The following is a 23908-nucleotide window of genomic DNA, read 5'->3' on the forward strand; positions in this document are numbered from 1 at the left end:
TATGTTATTGGTTTATATTAAAAGACAAACAAAATGTAAAGCGCTATTGCAATAAATGCTGCGCCAGCCAATGGAGAATACCATCTGCAAACAGAACCCTTACTTGCGGTGAAGGGAACTTTACCCCTCAAGGAGTCGCACTGGTTCAGTGGAACTGCTCATGGTGTAAGGCACCAATTCAGCATGAGCAAAAGTACTGCAAGCTTGCCCAAAATAACCATGGTGCCCAGGAAACAGAACCAGTTGTTTCTCTGTAATTTGTTTGGGAAGATGTTGTTTGATGTCTAGTTGATATTGGCTCTCTGTTGCTTTTACTTCTAAAGTGAAATGTGTTAAGTTCTTTTAATCTCTTTCTGCAGCATCCCCCCGCTTTCGTGGTGAGCAACGTCGTCAAAGGGCTGTGGTCTGTGCGCAACTTGAATGTGCGGCCCCACAGGTAAGTTCTCCATTTTTCAGTAGCCCAGACACAAGCAAGTGCTTCTTTTTCGACTGTAGAATATTTTCTCTCAGCATTACTTAGTGTCCTTGAAGCAAATGCAACAGTCCTCTCTGTGTTGTCCTCATGAAGTTGTGTGAGGACAGCCCCAAGTCCATAATCAGAAGCATCAGTAGTTACAATTGTGGGCAATGTGGGACTGAATAGTGCAAGTACTGGACTATGTACAATCAAGTCTTTCACCATTTTGAAACTAGCTTGTGCATCCGTTGTCCACACTAAGGTTGAACTTCTCGTAATGGTTTGATGACAGAAGCATAATTGGGAATTAATTTTGCATACCAGGAGGTAAGACCCAAGAAGGAACGTAAAGTTTGCAAATCTGTTGGAGGAGGAGCATTTGAAATTGCCAGGATATGATCTGGATCAGGTTTTAGTCCACCCTGTGAAATTGTATGCCCCAGAAAGGAGAGTTCAGTTTGTCTAAATTTGCATTTGGACCTATAGAGCTTGAGGCCTGCTTTGCTGATGAAGTTTAGTACAGACTGCAGGTTATTGTCATGCTCTTCAGTAGTATTTCCAAACACGATAATATCATCCAAATAGCACTGAACTCCATGTTGATTCTTCAGAATCAATGACATCGTTTTTTGGAAGGCACTTGGGGCTGATGCAAGACCGTATGGAACACATTTAAAACGAAATAGTCCCTCATGTGTAATAAATGCTGTGAAGTCTCTGCTATCTTCATGCAACATAACCTGGTGGTATGCGCTCTGCAAATCAAGAGTAGAAAACATCTTTGTTCCCCGGAGTTCTGCAAATACTTCTTCTATGTGAGGAAGAGGATGGCTGTCAGTCACAATAGCTTTATTTGGCTCCCTTAAGTCCACACAAAGGCGAATGCCTCCACCCTTCTTCTGCGTCACTACTATAGGTGAAACCCATTCCGAGGAGTTAATCTCTTCAATAATGTCCTTTTGAACAAGTTTTCTAAGTTCCTCTGAAACAGCTTCCCTGACTGAAAATGGTAAGCGCCGTAATTTCTATCGTACAGGCATCACATTATTCCGCATTTTAACTTTATGCAGAAACCCATAAGCACAGCCGAGTTTCTCCTCAACCTGGTGTTGGGTCCCAGCTGAAACTGGTGTGTGTACTGCAAGAGTGCTTTGCTGAGGAAGATCAATTTGTCCATTAACTACCCTGAGATTTAAAGCAGCCAATAAATCTCTGCCAAGGATAGGAGTGCCTTTGTGGACAATGCAGAACTCTGCAGTTACACAGCAATCACCAAAAGTAACTATTGCTGGCAGGCAACCATGTACTGGAATATGGTTTTTCAAATAGCACACCAACTGAAGTTTGGGTTCAGTAAGAGGCACATCTTTAAAGTAATGCAAATAGATGGAATCAGGTAGTATAGATACTGCTGAGCCAGTGTCCAACATTAGCTGAATAGAGTGTGATGTGCCTGAGGGTATGGCGGAAACTGTTCTGGAATATGTGCAGTAGTGATTTTGTCCACACTCAGCACAGTAACATCTGGTATTGTAACTGCATGCACCTGTTGATTGAACTGGCTACTGCGACACACTTTAGCAAAATGCCCAATCTTTTTGCATTGATTGCACTGAGCTACTTTTGCTGGACATCCTGTGTAGCTTGCAAGATGTTGTGGGGATCCACAGCGAAAGCATGCTTTTACTGTATTTTGAATTTGCTGATTCAGTGGCTTTTCATTAGTTTTCCTCTTGCAATTGTTTGTCTGCAGCGATAGTGAACTTTTCTGCAAAGGAGTCACAGCCTGGACTGTGCCTCCTGTATCCCTGCTCATTATTTTGGCTTCAGCTGTAGCTGACTCAATCTGAGTAGCAATGGTTATTGCTTTTTCTAGTGTAAGTTGTGGTTCTAGAAGTAAGTGTTCTCTTACACAAAGCATCGTTGTTTTCTCAATGAGCTGCTCTCTAATCATCTCATCTGCCATATTCCCAAAGTCACAAGTTACAATCAGACTAATATTCTGCATTATTGTCTCCCCTGGTTTCTGCTCACACTGGCGAAATCTGTAGTGATTAGCTACTACATTCACTTTTGGCACAAAAAAGTTCTTTAGTGCAGTGAGTGCAGTCTCATATTTATCATCTGCAAGGGGAAAAATGTAAAATATACACTGCCCTTCTGCTCCAAGGCAGTGGATTAGCAGAGCACGCTTTCTTACTTCAGAAATCTCTGTAGCACTGATTGCAAGCAGATAAGTCTCAAACATATGGATCCAGACAGTAAAAGCAATTGGAGGCTCACCTGGGCTTTGCAGAAAGGGTGAAGGTGGGTTCAGAGGCAGAAGATCCATCCTCGTCGCCAAAATGTTGTATCAACCAGGCAAGGTACTAACAAATTTCAACAGGACTTTATTTTTACAGTGGAAACCTCTTTACCAAGCTGCTGCTGCACTCTCTGTAACTCTCACTCAGCCTCCTCAACTCCTCCCCCTTCCTTCCTGTTTCCTGTCCTTTCAGACTCCCAACAGCCAGTGCGCCCAGTTCTAATAATTACAAGCACATCTAAACACCACACCAGTACACCAGAGCATAGCATCTGACTTACCTTTCTGAGAACCACCATCCTGCCTCACAGTCCCACATACAGCCTGTGTTCACAAAGAGAAGAACAGAGTCAGACTACAGGAGGGTTCAGGGGTAAGAACAGATCAAAAGGCTGCCAAAAGTGGGGCACAGTCAGGACTCTCTGCTTAAAAACCAAAACCATAATTTCTTTATGATTCAGCATAGGATTAAAGAAAGGAAAAGTGATCATTAAAAGTACACACAAAATGTGGAAACAATATAAACCACGTACCTGAAGTCAAGAGAATCCTCAACACAGTGCAATGCACAAATTGACTTGCAGGCTACTTGGAGTTCTACCACATAACCTAAGAGGTGAACTAACACAGAAAGCATCACTGTGGAATGTTGTTGTTGTTGTTTTTTTTAACAGAACTCTCTTAAGCTAATGCTAAGAAAGTTTATTGGCAGAGACTCAAGCTTAAATTTAACCCCCAATAACAAGACATCACCTGTACAATACCGTTATTTGCATTCAGTTGGTCCAGTGACCTAGTGGCTCACTTCCTGTGAGTGGTCAGCCCAATGACCCAGATTTATTTTCTACTTTGCTAAGCTGCCCAATAGGTCTGGCGCAACATGCATATAGAAGCAGAGATCCATATACAGCCTTCCTCAGCTGTGGCTGCAGTGAAGGGCGTCGAGAAGGATTGCGGAGGAGGGAAAATGAAATGTGTTTGAGGGTTCCAGTTGCAAAGTGGAGAATCCCCCAGGAAACAAACAGAAGCATTGAGCCCACGGTTGAGAGGACTGTGTTGGTGACAAGAGTCCAAGGGACTGCCTGGTTTGTTGAGTGTGCAGGCCCTACTGAATCTGCTCCCTTTGCTTTAACGTAAATGATTATATTATTTAGGCCATGAGACCCAGGACAACCAAAGAACCACAGATTACATAAGCACAAATGCATACACCTTTCCCTGCAACTGGACTCTTGCAGCGATTTCAGGGATAAACATGATCTGTTGGTTGCCTTACTTGCTACACTGAGATTTAGTCCAGTGTCCTTTCGATATGCACGGGGAAATCATGGGCAAAGCTTTTCAGAAACTGTTTGAGCTGGGACTGGGCTGCAAAGTCTGGCGCTAGAACCAGGTTTGAAGTTTTCCAAAGTGTGAGCATTTTGATTTGGGACCATCTCTAGAAAATACACCCAAAACCACATTTTAATATGATCTGGGATCTCTAAGATCATTCACAAGATAATCGCGCTGACTTAAAGAGGCCAAATACATCCATTTAGCAGATGAGCTGGAAGGCTTTTCAACTTCCAAGGCCCAAGATCGGATGTCTGTGTTATCTCCTGAAACAATTGCTGGAGGAACTAAAACTTAAAGCAGCGCAGACTCTCCATTCCTTACATTACGTCAGAAATTAGGGATACGGGTAGAGTTTGATCCCAAGCCTCCATTACAAAAATCATATAAAAAAACCACAATGAACATCATTGACAGTCGCTTGGGGGGACAGATTATCTGGTTTGCGAAGATGACTCAGCAAACAAAGGGGAGGGAGCAGCTGAGGCAGTTACGTATGCAAAGTCAGGGATGTCATCCATCACTTGATCATGGGTGCTATTATTAGTCACTGATCTTATACTAAACAGCATGAGTCAAAGAGCAAAGTCCCTGCCAGCTGATGCTCTGTGTACCTGAGGAGTCCATCTTGCCTTGACCCAAGCTTAATAATGGCTTTCTTTTGCTTAGTCTCCCCAAGCCCACTGGAACAGGGTGGCAAGATCTACAACCACACACAGAGATTGGAGGTGGGGGGCGCTTTTTTGTTAGGTCAACAAATTACCCCTATTAACAGGAGCTGCCCCCTGAGTAAAGCTGATGAGTAAATTCTGCAGACTCATCACAGCGGGTATAGCTTGTTACCTCTGGCAGGGTAGAAAGGGAGAGAAGCTTGACTCTCTGGTCAGAGGGAAGTAGGGGAAATTACAGGGAGGCCCTAGGATCTGGCAGGCTGAAGTTGAGATGGATATTCTGTTTGCATTAGTCAAATTACCAGTGAAGCTAAACCCCAGGAAGGGGACATTTGGCCCTATATGTATGGGCTTTATTTGGAGCAGGGTGGGAATGCCACTTGCAGCCATTCAATCCTCAGGCCATCATATTCCCAGCTCTGTGTTGCCCAAACCCCCAGGTAGACATGAAGGGGTTCCACTGCTACAAGGCAGGGCTTAAATTCAGCTGGCGCCCACCAAAGCAGAACTCTGGTAAATATTTTCAAACCTGTCAGAGGCCTGAAGCCCTGGGCCCCGGTGTCCTCACTTCCCCTGTGGGGCTAAAGCCCTGACCCCCAAATGAGGGTGGCTTTGGGAAATAATCTTTGAGAATTTAAGCCCTAGCTACAAGGGACCTCCAGAGCAGGCAGAGCCGGCTCTAGGCACCAGCAAACCAAGCACATGCTTGGCGCGGCACATTTTCAGGGGCGGCATTTCAGCCATCTTTCTTTCTTTCTTTCTTTCTTTCTTTCTTTCTTTCTTTCTTTCTTTTGCTTCGGGTGGCAAAAGCCTAGAGTGGGCCCTGGCAGTAGCAGAGCGTCCTGCGTGGTGGACACCCTGGGGCCGCTGCGGTTCGTGCCGCGGGGGAGCAGCGCCTGCACCTTGTGGCTGGGCCGGGCAGGCTCCAAGCGGGGAACACTCGGGCTGGGGGCCGCCCCGCAGGGCACACGGAGCCGCCTGCAGGTGCCGCAGGGTGGCCACCCCCCAGCGCCGCAGCCGGGGCTGGGCGAAGCGGCCTGAGCCACCCAGGGACTGCGGCAGGGCGGCCAGAAGCCGCAGCAGCAGTGGGGCCATAGATGGCGGGGCGCTGTCATGCAGGGCCTGCTTTCCACTCTCTGGGGCTCCGCTCCCACTGGGGCTACACTGCCCCGGCTCCTCAGCCCCCTGCTGGGGCAGTCCGCCGGCTCTGCCCTCCTGGGTCCTAGCCTGTCCTGGAGGCAGGAGCCCTGACTGGAGGGACCCTGGGCTGAGGAGCGGCCCGGGAGCCCCGCTGCTTACCCCGACCCTGCCAGCACTGGACCGGCTGGAGGCGAAGGGGGAGCAGGCAGAGTCAGCACTGGTGAGGGGAGCCCAGGGCTGGGGTGGTGTGGGGTGGAGAGCCCAGGGCTGGGGTGGCAGGGGGTGCAGGTGGGGGAGGGCACTGGTGGGCGAGGGGTGAGAGCCCAGGACTGGGGTGGGGGGGCAGCCAAAAATTTTTTGCTTGGGGCGGCAAAAAACCTAGAGCCGGCCCTGAGAGCAGGCTACAAGTGCCTCCTTTGCCTGTGAACCCTCTCTAGTCCCTAACAATATCCACCAAACCCCAGCCTCGCTCCCACATTCTCACAGGTCTCTCACCATTGTGTGTCTGTGTGAAAAACCACACTCTCTCTCACCTCCTTTCAATCCACCCACAGGAGCTCCCCTACCCCAGTGGTGCCTCTTTCTGGTTGTTCCAGGACACCCTTAGAAAGAAGATGTTTCATTTCAGGGTTTATTATACTAATGAAATATTTGCAATATATTTTCTCCCATTTGGAAACATCTGAATCTAGAACCAAAATACTATATTCCATTTTTGCTGCCATTTATGATGAATTATTGAAAAAAAGTTGTTTCAGGACATCATCCTGTGAGGGGTTGTTTACCCCATACAGGTGATTATAGGGTTAATATGGGCCTGTGAGGCCAATTAACACACCTGATTGCACCTGGAGTATGGGGCAGGCCTAATTAAAGATGAAGCCCAGCTGAGGAGGAGCAGGGTGGTTTCTATAAAAAAAAAAAAAAAAAAAAAAAAAAAGAGGAAGCTCAGGTCAGAAGGTGGCTGAAGTGAGAGAGGGAAAGAACTTTGCAGACCTGCTCTGAGTAGAACTTGGAGAGATAAAGAGAAGCTACCAGGTTGGAGTAGGCTCTGGCCATGAGCCCTGACAAAAGGCAGGACCTGGGCTTCCAGGGAAGAAACCCAGGGAGATGTTCAACTAAAGAGGTGCTTCAGGAGGGAGGTTTACACTCTGGGATGTGCCCTGATGGAATATGACAGCAGGTGTGAAGGAGACGCCTGGAGTCAGCCTGAAAGAAGGCCAACTGACAGGCAGGTAACCTCGGAGGTAGATGGGAGTGGAGGATCCGGAGTAGAGGCAAGGCTAGAGGGAGATAATTCTTGAGAGTCAGTGTTCTGCAGAAGAATGGAGGGCTGGGGAGGACCCGGGACGGATTAAAAGTTTCTCCCTAAGGGAGGGGCAGAAATTTCTTTTGTTGCAGTTTGTGTTTTGCTTTTTAAGTTTGGTTACAAGACTCCAGGGAGAGGCCTTAGGGCTGTTACTCTGAGAGAGGAGGGAACGGAAGAGGAGCCCCAGAGGTGTGGAAGATGTCTGGATGACCAATGTTGTGTGGGACACTTTCTGTCTGGGATGTTGATAGCAGGGGTTCTCAAACTGGGAGTCAGGACTGCTCAGGGCGATGCGAGGTTATTACATGGGGGGTTGTGAGCTGTCAGCCTCTACCCCAAATCCCGCTTCACCACCAGCATTTATAATGGTGTTAAATATATAAAAAAGTGTTTTTAATTTATAAGGGGGGGGGGTTGCACTCAGAGGCTTGCTATCTGAAAGGGGTCACCAGTACAAAAGTTTGAGAACCACTGCTTTAAATTGATCTGGCTGGAGGGCCAAGTCATGAGAAGAGGAGAACCAGATCGACCATCAGCAGGGGCTGCATGAGAGGAAAAAGCTGCTACAAGGGGACATACTAGTGGACAGTCCACTCTTCTATACATCCCAAAAGGATTTGTCAACTTCCTGCTTGGCTAGAGTTTAATCAGGAAATACAGCATCATTTGCATTCAGGTAATTATTGATTTGATGGCACGCATCAAGTAAATCATTAACAGAATGAGTAAACAATACAGGACCAGAAATTGATCTTTGGAGCTCACCCCAAACTACTTGAAAACTTCCGACTTGTAACATCCTCAACTGAAACAAAAGAAAACCCATTTGTCTGGTTGTACATGCTATGGCATAGTTAAGATTATGTTCACACTTCACTTTCTCAGTGCTATTTGAAAAATTGTACTCTTTGGCTTGGTCTTAGCTCCACAAAATGTCTCTTTCTAGAAAATTTAAGCAAAAATGAACCATGCTGAAAGATCAGTTTTGCACATATGCAATACAAAATATCATTAAGGACCAGAGTCTGATAATTCTACATTTGCTGAATGGTGGTGTATTCCAAGAGTAACCCCACTGAAGTCACAGAATAAGGTGCTACTCGCCATAAATAAAGGTATTGACCCATAGGTTTATATTTATGACAGTAATTATAAGACTATAATATTGAGGCTACCTATCTATGCTATTCAGTAGCTACACAAGTTTGTGACTTTGTTCAACTGTTTTAGTGTGGGGTTCCATAAACTTTTCACTAAGACGTTGAACATAAGAATGGCCATACTGGGTCAGACCAAAGGTCCATCCAGCCCAGTATCCTGTCTATCAACAGTGGCCAATGCCAGGTGCCCCAGAGGGAGTGAACCTAACAGGTAATCAAGTGATCTCTCTCCTGCCGTCCATCACCACCCTCTGACAAACACAGGCTAGGGACGCCATTCCTTACCCATCCTGGCTAATAGCCATTAATGGACTTAACCACCACGAATTTATCCAGTTCTCTTTTAAACCCTGTTATAGTCCTAGCCTTCACAACCTCCTCAAGCAAGGAGTTCCATAAGTTGACTGTGCGCTGTGTGAAGAACTTCCTTTTATTTGTTTTAAACCTGCTGCCCGTTAATTTCATTTGATGGCCCCTAGTTCTTATATTATGGGAACAAGTAAATAATTTTTCCTTATTCACTTTCTCCACATCACTCATGATTTTATATACTTCTATCATATCCCCTCTTAGTCTCCTCTTTTCCAAGCTGAAAAGTTGTGGAAACTTCTAATTAAATTATTAGAGATTAGTGTCTTAATCACCATTTTCTTTTAATTACGTTAATGCAACATTAAGATCACAATTTCAAACCAGTCATAAAATGCAAAAGTTAAAGTTCTTATGGAACCTAGCCCAAAGGCCATGCACAGCATTGTGATGTTGTATGCATATCAGCTAAAGGTTGCTTTACACTCAACATCGTTGACAAAAATCTCAAAAGCAAGGAAATGAAAACGTATGCTATTGGTACCTACCCCTCTGCTCCTCCACCAATCATACAGCCACTACGCTGCACAGGCAATGCACCACACAACATCATAACGCCCCAGAAGGAATGCCAACCTTCCAGCTCCCACCACCTCCAACTAGATGAGACTTCCTGTCTCTGGAAACCACACTAAGTCAAGAGATTTGTTTTTAATCATGTGACTGAAACCAGTAAAACTAAGGGAGCTGTTCAAATCAAGAGGTACTGCTGGAGGATCAAATGGAGAGTGCAACAAGACTAAAGCACGAGATATCCTCATGTAGCGTGCCCAGATAGCAAGTGTGACAAAATCGGGACAGGGGGTGGAGGGTAATTGGCTCCTATATAAAACAAAGCCCCAGATTTTTGGGACTGTCCCTATAATTGGGACACCTGGTTACCTTCCCCTCACAGAGCCATTTATCCAAGTAAGAAGCATGTCCAAACCTATATAACTTTAAAAAAGAAATCAAATGAAAGTGTGAGGACATGACCTGTTTCTCTTACAGCTGTAGCAGGAAGCCAGATGGGAGGACGTTAGGGGAGATTCTAGAAGAAACTCTAGTGAAGCAGAGAGAATGTAGCTTTAGGGATGATACTTTTTTGTTTTGTTTTTTCCCCCTTATTCTAATATAATTCTTGTTCAGTGTTAAAAGAAAGCTTTGTGATCCTTTACCATGACAGGATAGGTGCCACCACCTTCTTTCAAGCAACTCACTACTATTCCTTTAATAGTATTATGCTAGAAGGTGTTAATGACTGCCTTCAATCTCAGGCCTGATTAAGCCAATGAGTGTGCTAACCACCTTTCTTTCCAGATAAATTGAAGGAGCAATTAAGCCCCTTTATGGAGTAAGATACAAAGGAATAGGCCGCAGGGGGATGCCAGCACTGGGCTAAGCCATGTGATCTGTGGATGCTTCAAAGACTTAAGTGCATGCTTAACTCTGCACACAGCAAATAGCCCCGGTTACTTCCAAGGGCTATTCACAGTGCATCTATTTAAGGATGTGTGTATGTGATTGCAGAATTGAAAGTCGGTACAATCTACATCTACAGATATTTTGAAAACTGTACTTGGAAGCATTTTGTGAAGTCAAAGAAAATAACAGAGTGTGCCTGCTCTGCAAATGATGTCTAAAGGCTACACCAGGGGTCGGCAACCTTTCAGAAATGGGGTGTCGAGTTTTCATTTATTCACTCTAATTTAAGGTTTCGCGTGCCAGTAATACATTTTAACGTTTTTAGAAGGTCTCTTTCTATAAGTCTATAATATATAACTAAACTATTGTTGTATGTAAAGTAAATAAGGTTTTAAAAATGTTTAAAAAGCTTCATTTAAAATTAAAATGTGAGTGTGAGTGCCACTGAAAAGCAGCTCGCGTGCCGTCTTTGGCACGTATGCCATAGGTTGCCTACCCCTGGGCTACACCTTTATTATTTTGAAAGTACATTTAATCCCCCAAACAAGGCAGATCATGTGTCATCATTCAGTACATGCTAAATCTGAAGTTTGGAAAGCTCCTTTTTTTAAATGCCAAAAAAGTCTGAAAATGTCCTTAACAGCTGAAAAATACTTCCTCTTCCCCAACAATATGTTTGTCTATCTTAACTATGATATTTATGCAACTTTTCCAACAAGTAGAATAATTATAATTATGGAATAATTCTAGCTAGTTATCAAATCAGCAGAAATCATGAATCCAGAAAAATATGAATATAAACTTGAGTAAATGACAACTTGAAGCTACCCAGTCATAGATATCCAGTCCTGGTCCCCCAACTGATCTGTAACATCATAACACCCTAGCTTATTCAGCACTATCAGGAACTCATCTCCAAGATCTTGGAGACAAGTTCAACAGTTATTCTCCTTCCCGTTCATTTCTTGGTTTGAGTAGGCTCCCTCTGTCCATCTTTCAGTTGCGCTTCCTGCAACTACTTCCACTCCCTACCTGCCCAGAAATCTTTCCCCACTGAACCATTAAAATTGCCTCTCCAGCAGCATCTAGTTAGGATCTAATCTCTCTCTCTCTCTCTTCAAGTCTCATCAGGAATTTTCTTGGGAAGCCCCTTAGTTTTTATGGATTTCAGATTCAAGAGTAAAATTTCTTCTTTTACCAAGTATTAGTAGCAAATGCCCTCCCCGCTCCTTGCTTGTATTGCTTTTTGCAGTGCCTGTCTTTGCTGCTCTTCTCACCTGAGCAAGCTAACCCTCTAAATCAGGGCCTGAATGGTGCCCAAAAGGATGGGAGGTTACCTGTTCACACAGAAGGTTTTGCTGTCTGCCTGGTGCTGCTGCGTTTCCTCTCTCTCACAGATAGCAGAGTGGGAAAGAAAAGGGAGATGAAGTTGGTGGTGGAGCCATTGTGAATCCTGCCCTGGGTGTCAGCCCTCCTTGGCAAAAAGAAGGAAGTAACTGAAGCGCCTTTCACGTTATTTATTACGGGACTTTGCCCCCAGTTCAGCATTTATTCCATTTCCACACCAGGGATTCCAGGCAGTGGTGAGGTCAATTGCTCTCATTCGTAATGCTTGCCTGAGCCTTAAACTTTAGCCTCTCCGCTGCACATGGCTCCATGTTTATGTTGAGGAGTTCTGGGTCAGAACAAAGGTCCATCAAGCCCAGTATTCTGTCTGCCGACAGTGGCCAATGCCAGGTGCCCCAGAGCGAGTGAACCAAACAGGTAATGATCAAGTGATCTCTCTCCTGCTGTCCATCACCACCCTCTGACAAACAGAGGCTAGGGACACCATTCCTTACCCATCCTGGCTAATAGCCATTAATGTGACCCCCTGTGACAATGCGGTTCTGGCGGAACCCAACTGAGAGTGCCAACTCAGGACAAATTGCTCAAATAGGGCAGTTACAGCCCAAGGCTGGGGTTTTTCCACCTCTAAGGCAAACCAAACCAGCCAGACTAAGAGGACTTCAGTCTTACCCCACTGGCTAACCGCAAGTCTCACAAGCAATCTCCTTAGACACTCCAGTTTCCCAGTATTACCACCAGTACCACTCGTTATGGGGACAAATGGTTATGAAAACCAATACCCCAGTAAAAGAAAAAGGTTCTCCTGATCCCAAAGGACCAAGCCCCAGACCCAGGTCAATATACAAATCAGATCTTACCCACAAATCACGCTGTTGCCAATCCTTTAGAATCTAAAATCTAAAGGTTTATTCATAAAAGGAAAAAGATAGAGATGAGAGTTGGAATTGGTTAAATGGAATCAATTACATACAGAAATGGCAAAGTTCTTGGTTCAGGCTTGCAGCAGCGATGGAATAAACTGCAGGTTCAAATCAAGTCTCTGGAATACATCCCCCGCTGGGATGGGTCCTCAGTCCTTTGTTCAAAGCTTCAGCTTGTAGCAAAGTTCCTCCAGAGGTATGAAGCAGGATTGAAGACAAGATGGAGATGAGGCATCAGCCTTATATAGTCTTTTCCAGGTGTAAGAACACCTCTTTGTTCTTACTGTGGAAAATTACAGCAACATGGAGTCTGGAGTCACATGGGCCAGTCCCTGCATACTTTGCTGAGTTACAAGGCGTATCTGCCTTCTCTCAATGGGTCCATTGTATAGCTGATGGTCCTTAATGGGCCATCAAGCAGGCTAGGCCGAGCTAACACCAGTTTGTCTGGGATGTCACCCAGCAGCATAGCATAAGTTTGAAATACAGACAGTATAGAGCCAATATTCATAACTTCAACTACAAAAGTGATACACACATATAGACAGCATAATCATAACCAGTAAACCATAACCTTGTCTTAGACACCACATTTGACCCCCTTTATACAAGATTTGCGTGCCACTACAGGACCTTGGTTGCAACAATGATCTATATGGTCCCAGATTATATCAATAACGTCACACCCCCTCACATGACTCCTCCTTGACCCGGTCCCCGCGTGACCTCCCCCAACGTCACTCATCCCCGCCCAGCCCAGAGCCCCCATGCTCTCCCCCTCCTTTATTCTACATTACCTGGCAAAGGAGGAGGGGGTCTGCTCCAGTCCCCCTACCATGTGGAGCCACTAATGCACATCCCAGGCAGCCTCCAGCCATGCTGCCTGCCATGTACTACACCTTCAAAAGATGAGCTGGGGAGCTTAAATTCATAACTTTGCAGGACACTAAGCATGATGGCCTTAACAAAAACATTGATTTTATGGCTTTTTTCAAGAACCATTAACTCACTAACCTCTAGGGTGACCAGACAGCAAGTGTGAAAAATTGGGACAGGGGTGGGGGTAATAGGAGCCTATATAAGAAAAAGACCCAAAAATCGTGACTGTCCCTATAAAATCGGGACATCTGGTCACCCTACTAACCTCCCCTTCTTTGTCCTATGACTGCAGGGATGTTAACGGGCAGCTTCACCTTGAAAGGTCCTTTAGAATGTGTTAACTACTTATGCTAAATAACCTGTTCCATCTTGTATTTAGCTGGGACACTCTGAGTACCTTTCCCAGACATGAAGAAGAGCTCTGCGTAGCTCATAAGCTGGTCTCTTTCACCAACAGAAGTTGGCTCAATAAAAGATATTACCTCACCCACCTTGTCTCTCTAACCTAGGGTGACCAGATGTCCCAATTTTATAGGGACAGTCCCGATTTTTGGGTCCTTTTCTTATATAGGCTCTTATTACCCTCCACCACCTGTCCCGATTTTTCACATTTGCTGTCTGGTCAACCCACTCTAACTATGTAATGAAACAGTCAAGGTTTTGGGTCACAGACCATGGATGAGACTTCTCTCACTGGCCCTGTTAGCAACTACACAGACATGGAAAACTTTTTAAAGTATGACCACTATCCCCACTCCACTATAACAAAATATCCAGGAGAGGGAGGAGCACTGCAGAATCACATGGCAACCAGGTGGGCTAGTGAAAAGACCACTGGACAGGGACTATCCCTAGCTCTGTCACTGACTTGCTAGGTGACCTTGGGCAAGTCACTTCATCTCCTTGTGCCTAAGTTTCCCAACTGAAAATAGGGATAAGGATCTGAAGCTGTTTGAGATCTACTGATGAAAGGCACTGCATAAAAGGTAGGTCTTTTGATTACCTAGCCACAGCTGCATACAAACTGCAAACCTTGGTGAGAACTACAATTGCCTAAATGACCACTAATGCTTACCAACAAACATTTCTCTATTTAAAAAACTAGGAAATTAAATGGCAAAATATTCATTAGCACAGAATTAAGGCCGCCAGTAATAGCTCATGCCCCTCCCGAACACCGAGCCCAGCAAAACTCAAACCCCTGAAAACCAGAAAATAGAGAGTTAAGGTAATTGCCCAGGCTACCTTAACTCTGCCCTCTTTCAGCAATGCCCCAATACACCCAGCACACACTCTGCCGACTCACTGTAATGGACAGGTGTTACCTGTGCTTGCCCTACGCTCAAACACTGAGCCTAGTCCCCTGACAGAATACCACACCTGTAAAATTTAACAACTACTTCATACCCTTTTATAACCCCTTCCCACTCACTCACAGAATACCATCTCCACTACACTTTCCCTTACCCCTCATTAAATCCAGACTGTTCTCATACCCCACCTCACTACTGACAATACCCAGGGCAAAAAGACCCCAGTGCCCTATTGCTAACACAACCTACACAGTTCTGCACTGAAACAATGCAGACTGGAACCTCAAGGTACATACTCACCTCTTTCCTGTGACCCCACACTTATTCCTCCCCCATTCAATACAATTACACCAAACACAGTAAGTGCATATAATTCCCAGGGAGTACAGTCAGCTCCAGGGGAGCAGAGTTAAGTTGTGTGGGCATTTATCTTAATGCTGTATGTCCCTGCCTTCAGAAGCTTGAGCTCCACCAAACCCAGCATCCAAGAAGGGCACAAGCCATCACTGGGCAACTGTAACCCTGTGCCAACAAAGTCTTTTGCCATTTAATTATATTTTACATACAAAATCAGTTAAGAGAACAGTAAGGTTGCAAAGTCGAACACTCAACATTTAGGAAATCCCAGAACCAGGTGACCTGTGCAACCTTAATTCAGCCCCTTGCACATTTGGATTCTAGTACAATATTTAATTACATGACCACATATTATCTCCCTCCACAAGATGCACGGGATTGACGGTGTTCAGGGAATGAATCGGAGTTGTATACTGAAGGACAGGGCCGGCTCCAGGCACCAGCAAACCAAGCAGGTGCTTGGGGCGGCACATTTTCAGGGGCGGCATTCCAGCCCATCTCTTTTTTTTTTTTTTTTTTTGCGCTTGGGCGGCAAAAGCCTAGAGCTGGTCCTGGCAGCAGCAGCACGTCCTGCACCAGGGGTGCCCTGGGGCCGCTGCGGTTTGTGTCGGGGAGCAGCGCCCACACCTTATGGCCGGGTGGGCTCCGAGCGTGGGAAACGCAGGCTGGGGGCCGCCCCTCGGGGCACACGGAGCCGCCTGCAGGTGCCGCAGGGCGGCGGCCCCCCCCAGTGCCACAGCCGGGGCTGGGCTAAGCGGCCAGAGCCGCCCAGGGACTGCGCAGAGCGGCCAGAAGCAGCAGCAGGAGTGGGGCCATAGAGGGCGGGGCGCTGCTGTGCAGGGCCCACATCCCGCTCTCTGGGCTCCGCTCCCTCTGGGGCTGCCCTGCCCTGGTGCCTCAGCCCCTTGCCGGGGTGGTCCCCCGGCTCTGTCCTCCCTGGTCCCAGCCGGTCCTGGAGGTGGGAGCCCCAGCTGGAGGGACCCTGGGCTGAGGCATGGCCCAGGAGCCCCGCTGCTTATCCCAACCCTGCCAGCGCTGGACCGGCTGGAGGCGACGGGGGAGCGGGCAGAGTCAGCGCTGGTGGGGGGAAGCCCAGAGTTGGGGTGGCAGGGGGTGCGGGTGGGGTTGGGGGGAGAGCCCAGCGCTGGGGCAGCAGGGGGTGTGGGTGGGGGGGCAGCCAAAAAATGTTTTGCTTGGGGCGGCAAAAAACCTATGGTCTGTAGGGGCCCCGCCTCCTTTGTTGCAGAAGTTGGAAGGTGTGTAGTGAATGAGGCAGTGGGATTTCAGGAAGAGAAGGGATGGTCTTATGGTAAAAGCCATTCACTGCTGTCCTGGAGAACTGAATTTTATCCCAGCCTTTGCCACAAAGTTCCTATGTGATCCAGGGACTTAAACCAAGCTTATAATAAACTTCAGACTGCTAGAAACTTTACAAAATAGTTAGGAATAATACTTCCTGGTTTACAGAGGAGGAAACAGAAGTCAACTGTCCAAGCTCTCCAGGAAAACTGTGGCATAGTGGAGAACAGAACCTACCTTTCCTAATTCTGTGCTTCAACCACATACACACTCCCTGAAAGTTCCCTTTATTACTATTTCTGGACCAGACTTCAATTGGCATTATTTATATGCTTAAAATAAAGCATTTGCTCAAGTGCTTTGCTCATTCAGGGCCTTTTACCACGCACTCTTCCACAACATGGCTGGAACTACCTAGCAGTTATTGCCAAGTAGAATCCCATATCCTAGCAAAGCAAGTTGTAGGTCATACTTCTGGAAGCAGGAGGAGCCTGAATCAGAGGGAGCCACTAGTTAGGTCAAGTAGAGAAGGCTACTGTGGTGCTATCAAGGGACTCTAAGAGGGTGTGTAAACTAACAGTCCACTACATTGTGTTAAACAAAGTGACCAAGCCATAGGGTAGATGCTGAAATCACATTAGCTTGTTGACTGGGAAGGGGGAAGGCTGCTGTCAGTTAGTATCTTGATGCTTTGGAGAATACAAACAAGGCTGTGGTTGGATTTTTGCTGAACTCCAACTAACACTCTGCAGTCTGATTAGTGATTTTCTGCTAATTTCTGAGCTTCTATGCCCCAAAACTACAACATAAAAAATTATTTAAATGTAGATGATACCAGTAACAGCCAAGGAACGTCTTTTAAAAATACACACGCACAATAGATAAAATGATTAACCTGAGAATAGCTTTCTAAGAGAGACTCCAGGTACACAAAAGTTGGTAGGTATTTAAATGGTAGCGTATCACTAACCATGGGCCTCCACGTCATACTCCTCCCCTTCGTAATCATTGTCTGAATCTTCATCTTCAGGGTCTGGGTGTAGGGCTTGGCATTCACACATTGCTGAAAACATAGCTTCCAAGGCTGATTTGTCCAGTCAAGGGATAGGAGCAGCAGAGTCACACACACACACCGCCCCCAACTCAGAAGCCAAGAAGTGGGGGAAATGTTGAGTAGAGGAGAGACACCCCCCCTTGCCAAATCACAGCAACCAAGAAACTGGGAGGGGGTAGAGTAGCAGACACATACCTACTGGTTAAATAGCTTGAAATGAAAGGAAAACGCACTGCAGCAGCTGGAGCAGAAGAGGGAGCTCTTCTGCTTTCAGCAGAGGAGTGAGGAGCTCTGCTCTGTGGTCTCCCCCTTACTTCTACCCTTCTTCACAGCAGTCAAGAGGCTGTGGGGTAGGAGGAAAGAGAGAAAACAAGCTAATGATCCTGCTTCTGCTTTCAGAAGCTGGAGAGGGCTGCACTTAACAGTCATTGGATTCCTGCTAGCCAGAGGCTGGAGTGAAAGATTGTGCCATCAATATTGGCCACACAGAGTATCCCGGTAGTAATGCCAATGCACCCTGCCCTTCCCATAAACTGGGGGACAGCTAAGATTCTCTCCAATGCATTGCCCCTGCCCATCTTTGCAAATGACTGCTGGGGTCAGAGTGACAGTGGAGGACGTTCCAGCACAGCCAGGGGGCTACCGTAGACCAAGAACAACAGCCATGGTTTTTTTGCTGCACCTGCTGGAGAGATGCTCAGACAAACCAATCCTTCCCCAGGTAGAAACTGCTCCAGGCCCTGCTCTGCACCAGTTTATAACAGCTTCAGACTTTTGTGTCTGACCCACAACCAATGATTGGTAGAACAGGGCTGTGCTGGAGACATGAGATGAGGAGCTATGACTGTGAGACTTCATTAGGAGACCTTTTCCAGCTCTGTGGGAAGCTCCCTGTAGTACTGGAAACACAAGACAACCAAGGGGAGAGCGTGGCATCATGAAGAGAGTCGCAAATGACAGTGTGGAAGCTAGCAAACCTTGCTGGTCAGGGGACCAACATTTGGGGTTGGGCAGGCAGGGAGGGCTGGTGTGGTTGAGATGCACGTAAACTTGTGTAAAATACTGCAGGGGTAGCGTGATCAACATGCAGAATGTCCTTTAGGTCACAGACGGTTTGAACAGTTGAGCTGCCTGAACTGTGCTGGTGTTACAGCTGATACCCACGTGCCCATTCTGTGCCCCCCACACCAGTCCACAGAGTATGTGCACCACAAAGGCTAGCACTATTGCAATGCAAGCCCATGTCTATTGCCAAAGCTAGGTTGTTGATGTTTATGTTGGGGAGCCAGGCAAAATGGATATCAGAATTTAAGAACTTTTTTTTCCTGATGTGAACAGAATGGCACATTCTCCCTCTCTTAATGTGGTCTCCTCCTGCCCCACTGGGACTCTCTGAGGCCTAGCCTGCCTACTCACAACTTCCCTGACTTATGAAGCCTGACCATGACACCTGCTTCTCTTGCCCCACTCCACAGCTGCAGAATGGTGGCTGGGCGTGCCATGTTAAAGCTGGAGGGAAACAGCAGGGCCCTACGCTACATTGGCTGCTTTATTGCTGCCTGCTGTATTCTGTGTGGCCAGTGGAGGAAATGGAGAAGAGTTACTGTTCAAACTCAGCATCTGTGACTGCTCTCTGCTCCCAATGGCAGCTTCTCACACTGAGGGTGGGGCATTGTTTAGTGGGTCTCCATCCACACCCCGACCTCCCTCACTAGAGAAAGAGGGGTCAAGAGGGCTACTTCACTGGATCCAGGAAGCTCTTCTCCCCTTCCACTCCCATTGCACTTCTCTCACTGGAATCAGGTGGGGTAGCAGGTGTCTCTTCCTTAGTACCTCTCTTAGGCCTAGTCTTCACTTACCGGCTGGTCCGGCGGCACGCCATCGATGTTCTGGGATCGATTTATCGCGTCTGGTTAAGACGCGATAAATCGATCCCGGATCGATCCCGGAAGTGCTCACAGTCGGCGCCGGTACTCCAGCTCGCCGAGAGGAGTACGCAGCATCGACGGGGGGAGACTTCCTGCCGCGTCTGGACCGCGGTAAGTTCGGACTAAGGTACTTCGAATTCAGCTACGTTATTAACGTAGCTGAATTTACGTACCTTAGTCCGATTTGGGGATTTAGTGGGGACCAGACCTGTGTGGCAGGCAGAGGAGAGGTTCTCCTGCTGGCTGGGGCTGCCTGTTCTCTTCCTTTGGGGTCATTTGTTCCCCAGTGGGGTCCCGTATCTGCTCCCTTGAGCACAAACATCCTAGGATGGAAAGCAAGCCTCAGTCTACTAACCATGCTGAGGCATCTTGTACTGGGGCGGGGAACGTGGGAGGAATGGATGAGAGGCTGTAACTAAAGAGTGACTGACTATCCTTGATCAGAATGCGGGGGGGAGGAGGGAAGCACCTTCATGCCGAAACCTCCCACTGGAGTTAAGGTACATTTGGGCTTTGCGACTTATACCCAGTGCTGCACTCCAGGGAGTCCTGTTACTATGCAGCACCAGACATGACTAGGGTGACCAGATGTCCCAATTTTATAGGGAGAGTCCCAATTTTTGGGTCTTTTTCTTATATAGGCTCCTATTACCTCCCACCCCCTGTCCCGATTTTTCACACTTGCTGTCTGGTCACCCTAGGCATAACAACTGGGAAGGAAACAGGGATGTGTCCCAGACATGAGCTATTTTGGAGACAGATTCAGGATTTCTCCAGCCAGAGCAAGAACCTATGAGTCAGGATGTTTCAGCAGCTGCCTCTAGTTGCCAGGTTACTATTATAAGCATTGTAATTTGCCACTAATTTGCCACGATGTTGCAAATGCAAGAAAAGGGAGGACAGTCGTGATTACACTAGTAAAGACTACAATCTCAAGGAGATGAGTCTGCCCTGTACATCAATATGCTGATGCCTCTCTCCAACGAAACACACTATTAAAATGTTCTCTTTAAACAGAGAAGTGTTAAAGTACTAGCATTTCTGTCTGCCATCATCTGCCTGCGAAGTTCCAAAGCACCTGATGCCAGACACTGGGTTTACAATAGACAGGGAATGAGAATGGGATGGTAAATTAGTCTGAGCAATTTATATTTCAAGATCTGTGCTGAGAATGCATTGAAAAAAAGTGAATTCTACAGAGGGAGTACCTAGCTAACGAGCAGCTGCAATCGGACAGTCAGGAATGAGAGATGCTGTACTAAGAGAATTCTACGTTGCCTGTCTTCTACTGGAGTCTCATGTAGGGCCATTATGGCACAAACACACCTGGAAAGAGTTGGAAAAACTAACACTTTTACTTTAGGTTGGTTACATCAGGACAATTTTGCAACTTATTTATTCATCATGATACCAGTCAGCTCTGTGTTCTTGGGGAACCGGGGCGCAGTATCTAGCCTGTCTGACTCATGAAAGACACCCTCCCCTCCTACCCCCACCAGACTCTGCCTGAACCAAACCGATCAGAGAAAAGGCTTGCAGAGAGCAGTGAAGGGCGTTGGGAGACACACCTAGACCCCTCCTGACAAAGGTGCCAAGATTAAGACATCTCCATTTGCATACAGAATGGAGAGCAGAGACAACTCCCCTAGCTTCATCTGCATGAAAGACGGGACAGGGATTAGCATACAGAATGAAGAACAGAGAACCGCACTGAACTCTGGGACCAGAAAAAGCAGGGAAGCACTGCATCATGGGAATCTCTGCTCCAGATGTTAATGAACGTACGCCTGCCCACACCCAGCTCAGCAGTTATCAGACCAATTCTAGTAATGAATCCTTGATTGATATCCAAAATACTGAAGCAGCCTAGTTGCATTGTGAGCTCCCTGGAAGAAAACACTATCCATAGCCAAGAGTGATCAGCTTCTATTGTCTAGCCTAAAGAAAACCCTTGAGTCATCAGTTTACCTATAAACAAATCTAGTGTTCTCCCTTGAACCATTGTATTTTCTTTACAAAAATCTCTACTTACCCTCCAGTAAGTGTTCTGATGCTTAGATCCAAACTATGCATCAGTTCCTCTGGGACTCCATCTTCTCCTGACTGATCATGCTGGGGGCTCTGCCTGTCTCCAGAACTCAGGACCCTGAGCCACCACTATCACCTGGGAACCCCGACCAGTTCAAGCTTCAGGGAGGGGTAAGATCCTCTTCTTTCTCTCTCTCTGTTTTCCTTTCTACCTTAGGCATTAACCTTTAATAATGTATGATATGTTGGTTTAGGCTCTCCTTGTGTAGTTATCACTATTATTCAATAAATAATGGTTAAGCTGGTTGCTTCTCTCTCTCTTGCTGAACTTTACTCTTTTGTGTTTTTAGCTTCCCCCATTTACTCTGCAGCAACACTTCTTTTACCTAAGCTAAAGATCCCTGCAGCACCCAAAATACTGTGGGGTTTGCTCATCAAGTAGGTTACTACCAGTACAATTGTGATCTGAGAGTGGGGATAGGGATGTGCTGAATCTGGGACACATAAGGGTGGCAGCTTGAAAGTGCTGCTTGACCCAGTCCGCTCAGACTTGCTCTGTTAATGTGTGTGTGGGGTGTGTGTGTGTGTGTGTGTGTGTTCATCTGGGTCCGGGGCTGGAGGAACCCAGCCCTGGGGAACCTAGGTCCTGCAGGATAGCTCCATTGGGAGGGGACTTGCATAAGGGAGAAGTAGAGCTCCATATGAAAACACAAGTGACACAAGCAGTACATTGATAGAATTACAGAAACACCCCCCCCTCACCCCCCGAAGAGTAACCCGAGTCAATGAGCATAACCCAAAGTAACGGGCAGATCTGGTAACAATCAAGAGATGAATTCTGAAGTGTTGCAATTTGTCTATAGTAAATTCTACAGGCCAGATCCTAGCCTGGGTGGAAAAAAATCCTTTGCAGTGCTGCTGAAGCACTAAGGGACCACACTAAAGAGGCAGTGTGGAATCCCCACACTGGCAGTTGCACTGTATCAGATCAGCCTGTGTTCCAGTGATCCCCAGCCAGCATAAAGGACCCTTGGGAATCATTATTAGCCCACATAAGTTAGAGCAGCTCTAAGCAGCCATGATGATTTAAATCAGCTGAGGATTTGATCCCATGTAATTTGAGGTACTATGTCTATATTTTGACCAGATTCAAATTGGCTTAGCTCTTAGTCCCATGACATTGGACCTAGTCAAATAACAATTGCCATATTCTTTCTAGCATCCTCCACCACTGCTACTTCAATACTGATTTAGAGACCCACTCCAGAATCCAATTGCACATATAAAGTGTCATATTAGAATGTGTTGTTGCACTAGCTTTAAAGCTGTACAAATTGCTACCTAGGTAACAAGCTGGAGTTCTGAGGGGGATTGTTACTGAAGTGTGTTACTGAGCAGCATTCATCCTGACTGTAAAAGCCAAATCGTCAGCTGCTATATAAACGTGATCAAATTTTGTACGAGTGATGAATACAAAAACAGCATGGATGCGCACTCCATGTCTACCATAAACTAAAGGTTCAGTCATCCTACAGATGTGAGTGTATAGCCTAAAACACTGTATGTAGTGGATTAACTACTGTATTTCGTGGCTTTCCTTGCCATTGACTATTCTGTATATCCTTTGTAAACTGTAACTTACTGGCATTACTAAGCATCAGTGACAGTGCTATTATAATATATTCATATCTTTTATTCTATTTTCTTGTTTCCCAGATGCATTTCAGTTGCTTTATGGGGGGGAATAATAAAAACAAAAAGACCTTGCTGTATGATCTATGCACTCTGGTGGCTTTTACTGTAGTTCCACATTCAAATACATATATTGTAGGTCCAATCTTTCAAAGAACCACAGCAAGACACATTTGGAGCACTGCAGGTTCATATCTTGTGATAAAATTCTATCCATTCTGTTATGTTTGGGTTTTAATACCAAGCATCTCATCTGAGAGCTCAGTATAGCTTCTGTAGGGATAGTTGTCTTTAAGATATTATTGCAATAACGGAGTACTGTCTCTTTAAGGATCAGAGACCTCTAGAAAGAGGCAGAAAGGCTTTCCTGAAGTTTCTGAGTGCAAATTCTTCTTGCTTGTGTACTTAAATGGAAGTATGGTGATGAACCAGTGTGATGCTATTTTCAACATGACATTTTTGAAGCTGAGGAAATGTATATACACATGTTCAAGAGGTTAGTTTTTAAGCAGTCATAACTTCATTACATCCAGGTACATGTCTTCACAGAGGTCAAAGCACTCATCTCTGATTCAGGACTTTACACATACCACATCTGAAGTTTAAGAGAAAACTACTTTGAATTACTAGAGTGAAAAAAAAAAAAAAGACTTGGAACATTGCTTAATAGCTGAAACACACTTTTCTTAGGCCTAGTCCACACTAACCCCCCACTTCGAACTAAGGTACGCAAATTCAGCTACCTTAATAACGTAGCTGAATTTGAAGTACCTTAGTTCGAACTTACTGCGGGTCCAGACGCGGCAGGCAGGCTCCCCCGTCGATGCCGCGTACTCCTCTCGCCGAGCTGGAGTACCGGCGTCGACGGCGAGCACTTCCGGGATTGATCCGGGATTGATTTATTGCGTCTAGACAAGACGCGATAAATCGATCCCAGA

General features: G+C 46.2%; 1 protein-coding gene across 3 annotated transcripts in view; it reads right to left on the reverse strand.

Moving 5' to 3' along the window:
• Positions 1–23908, reverse strand: part of MYO7B (myosin VIIB) — a 117162-nt gene that overhangs the window by 79613 nt on the left and 13641 nt on the right. The window contains exons 1-2 of one of the 3 annotated variants that reach the window (XM_024103258.3): positions 11488–11635; positions 3044–3086 (exon numbers count right to left, since the gene is read on the reverse strand). In XM_024103258.3, the coding sequence (XP_023959026.2) occupies positions 3044–3061 (18 nt within the window). In that variant the 5' untranslated portion in view covers positions 3062–3086; positions 11488–11635. Of the gene's footprint in view, positions 1–2740; positions 2909–3043; positions 3087–11487; positions 11636–23908 lie in introns of those variants that run through there. The other 2 variants (XM_042853501.2, XM_024103259.3) reach the window with 2 other exon arrangements.

This window comes from Chrysemys picta, chromosome 9 (genome assembly GCF_011386835.1).
Source record: "Chrysemys picta bellii isolate R12L10 chromosome 9, ASM1138683v2, whole genome shotgun sequence".
NCBI classification, from domain to species: domain Eukaryota; kingdom Metazoa; phylum Chordata; order Testudines; family Emydidae; genus Chrysemys; species Chrysemys picta.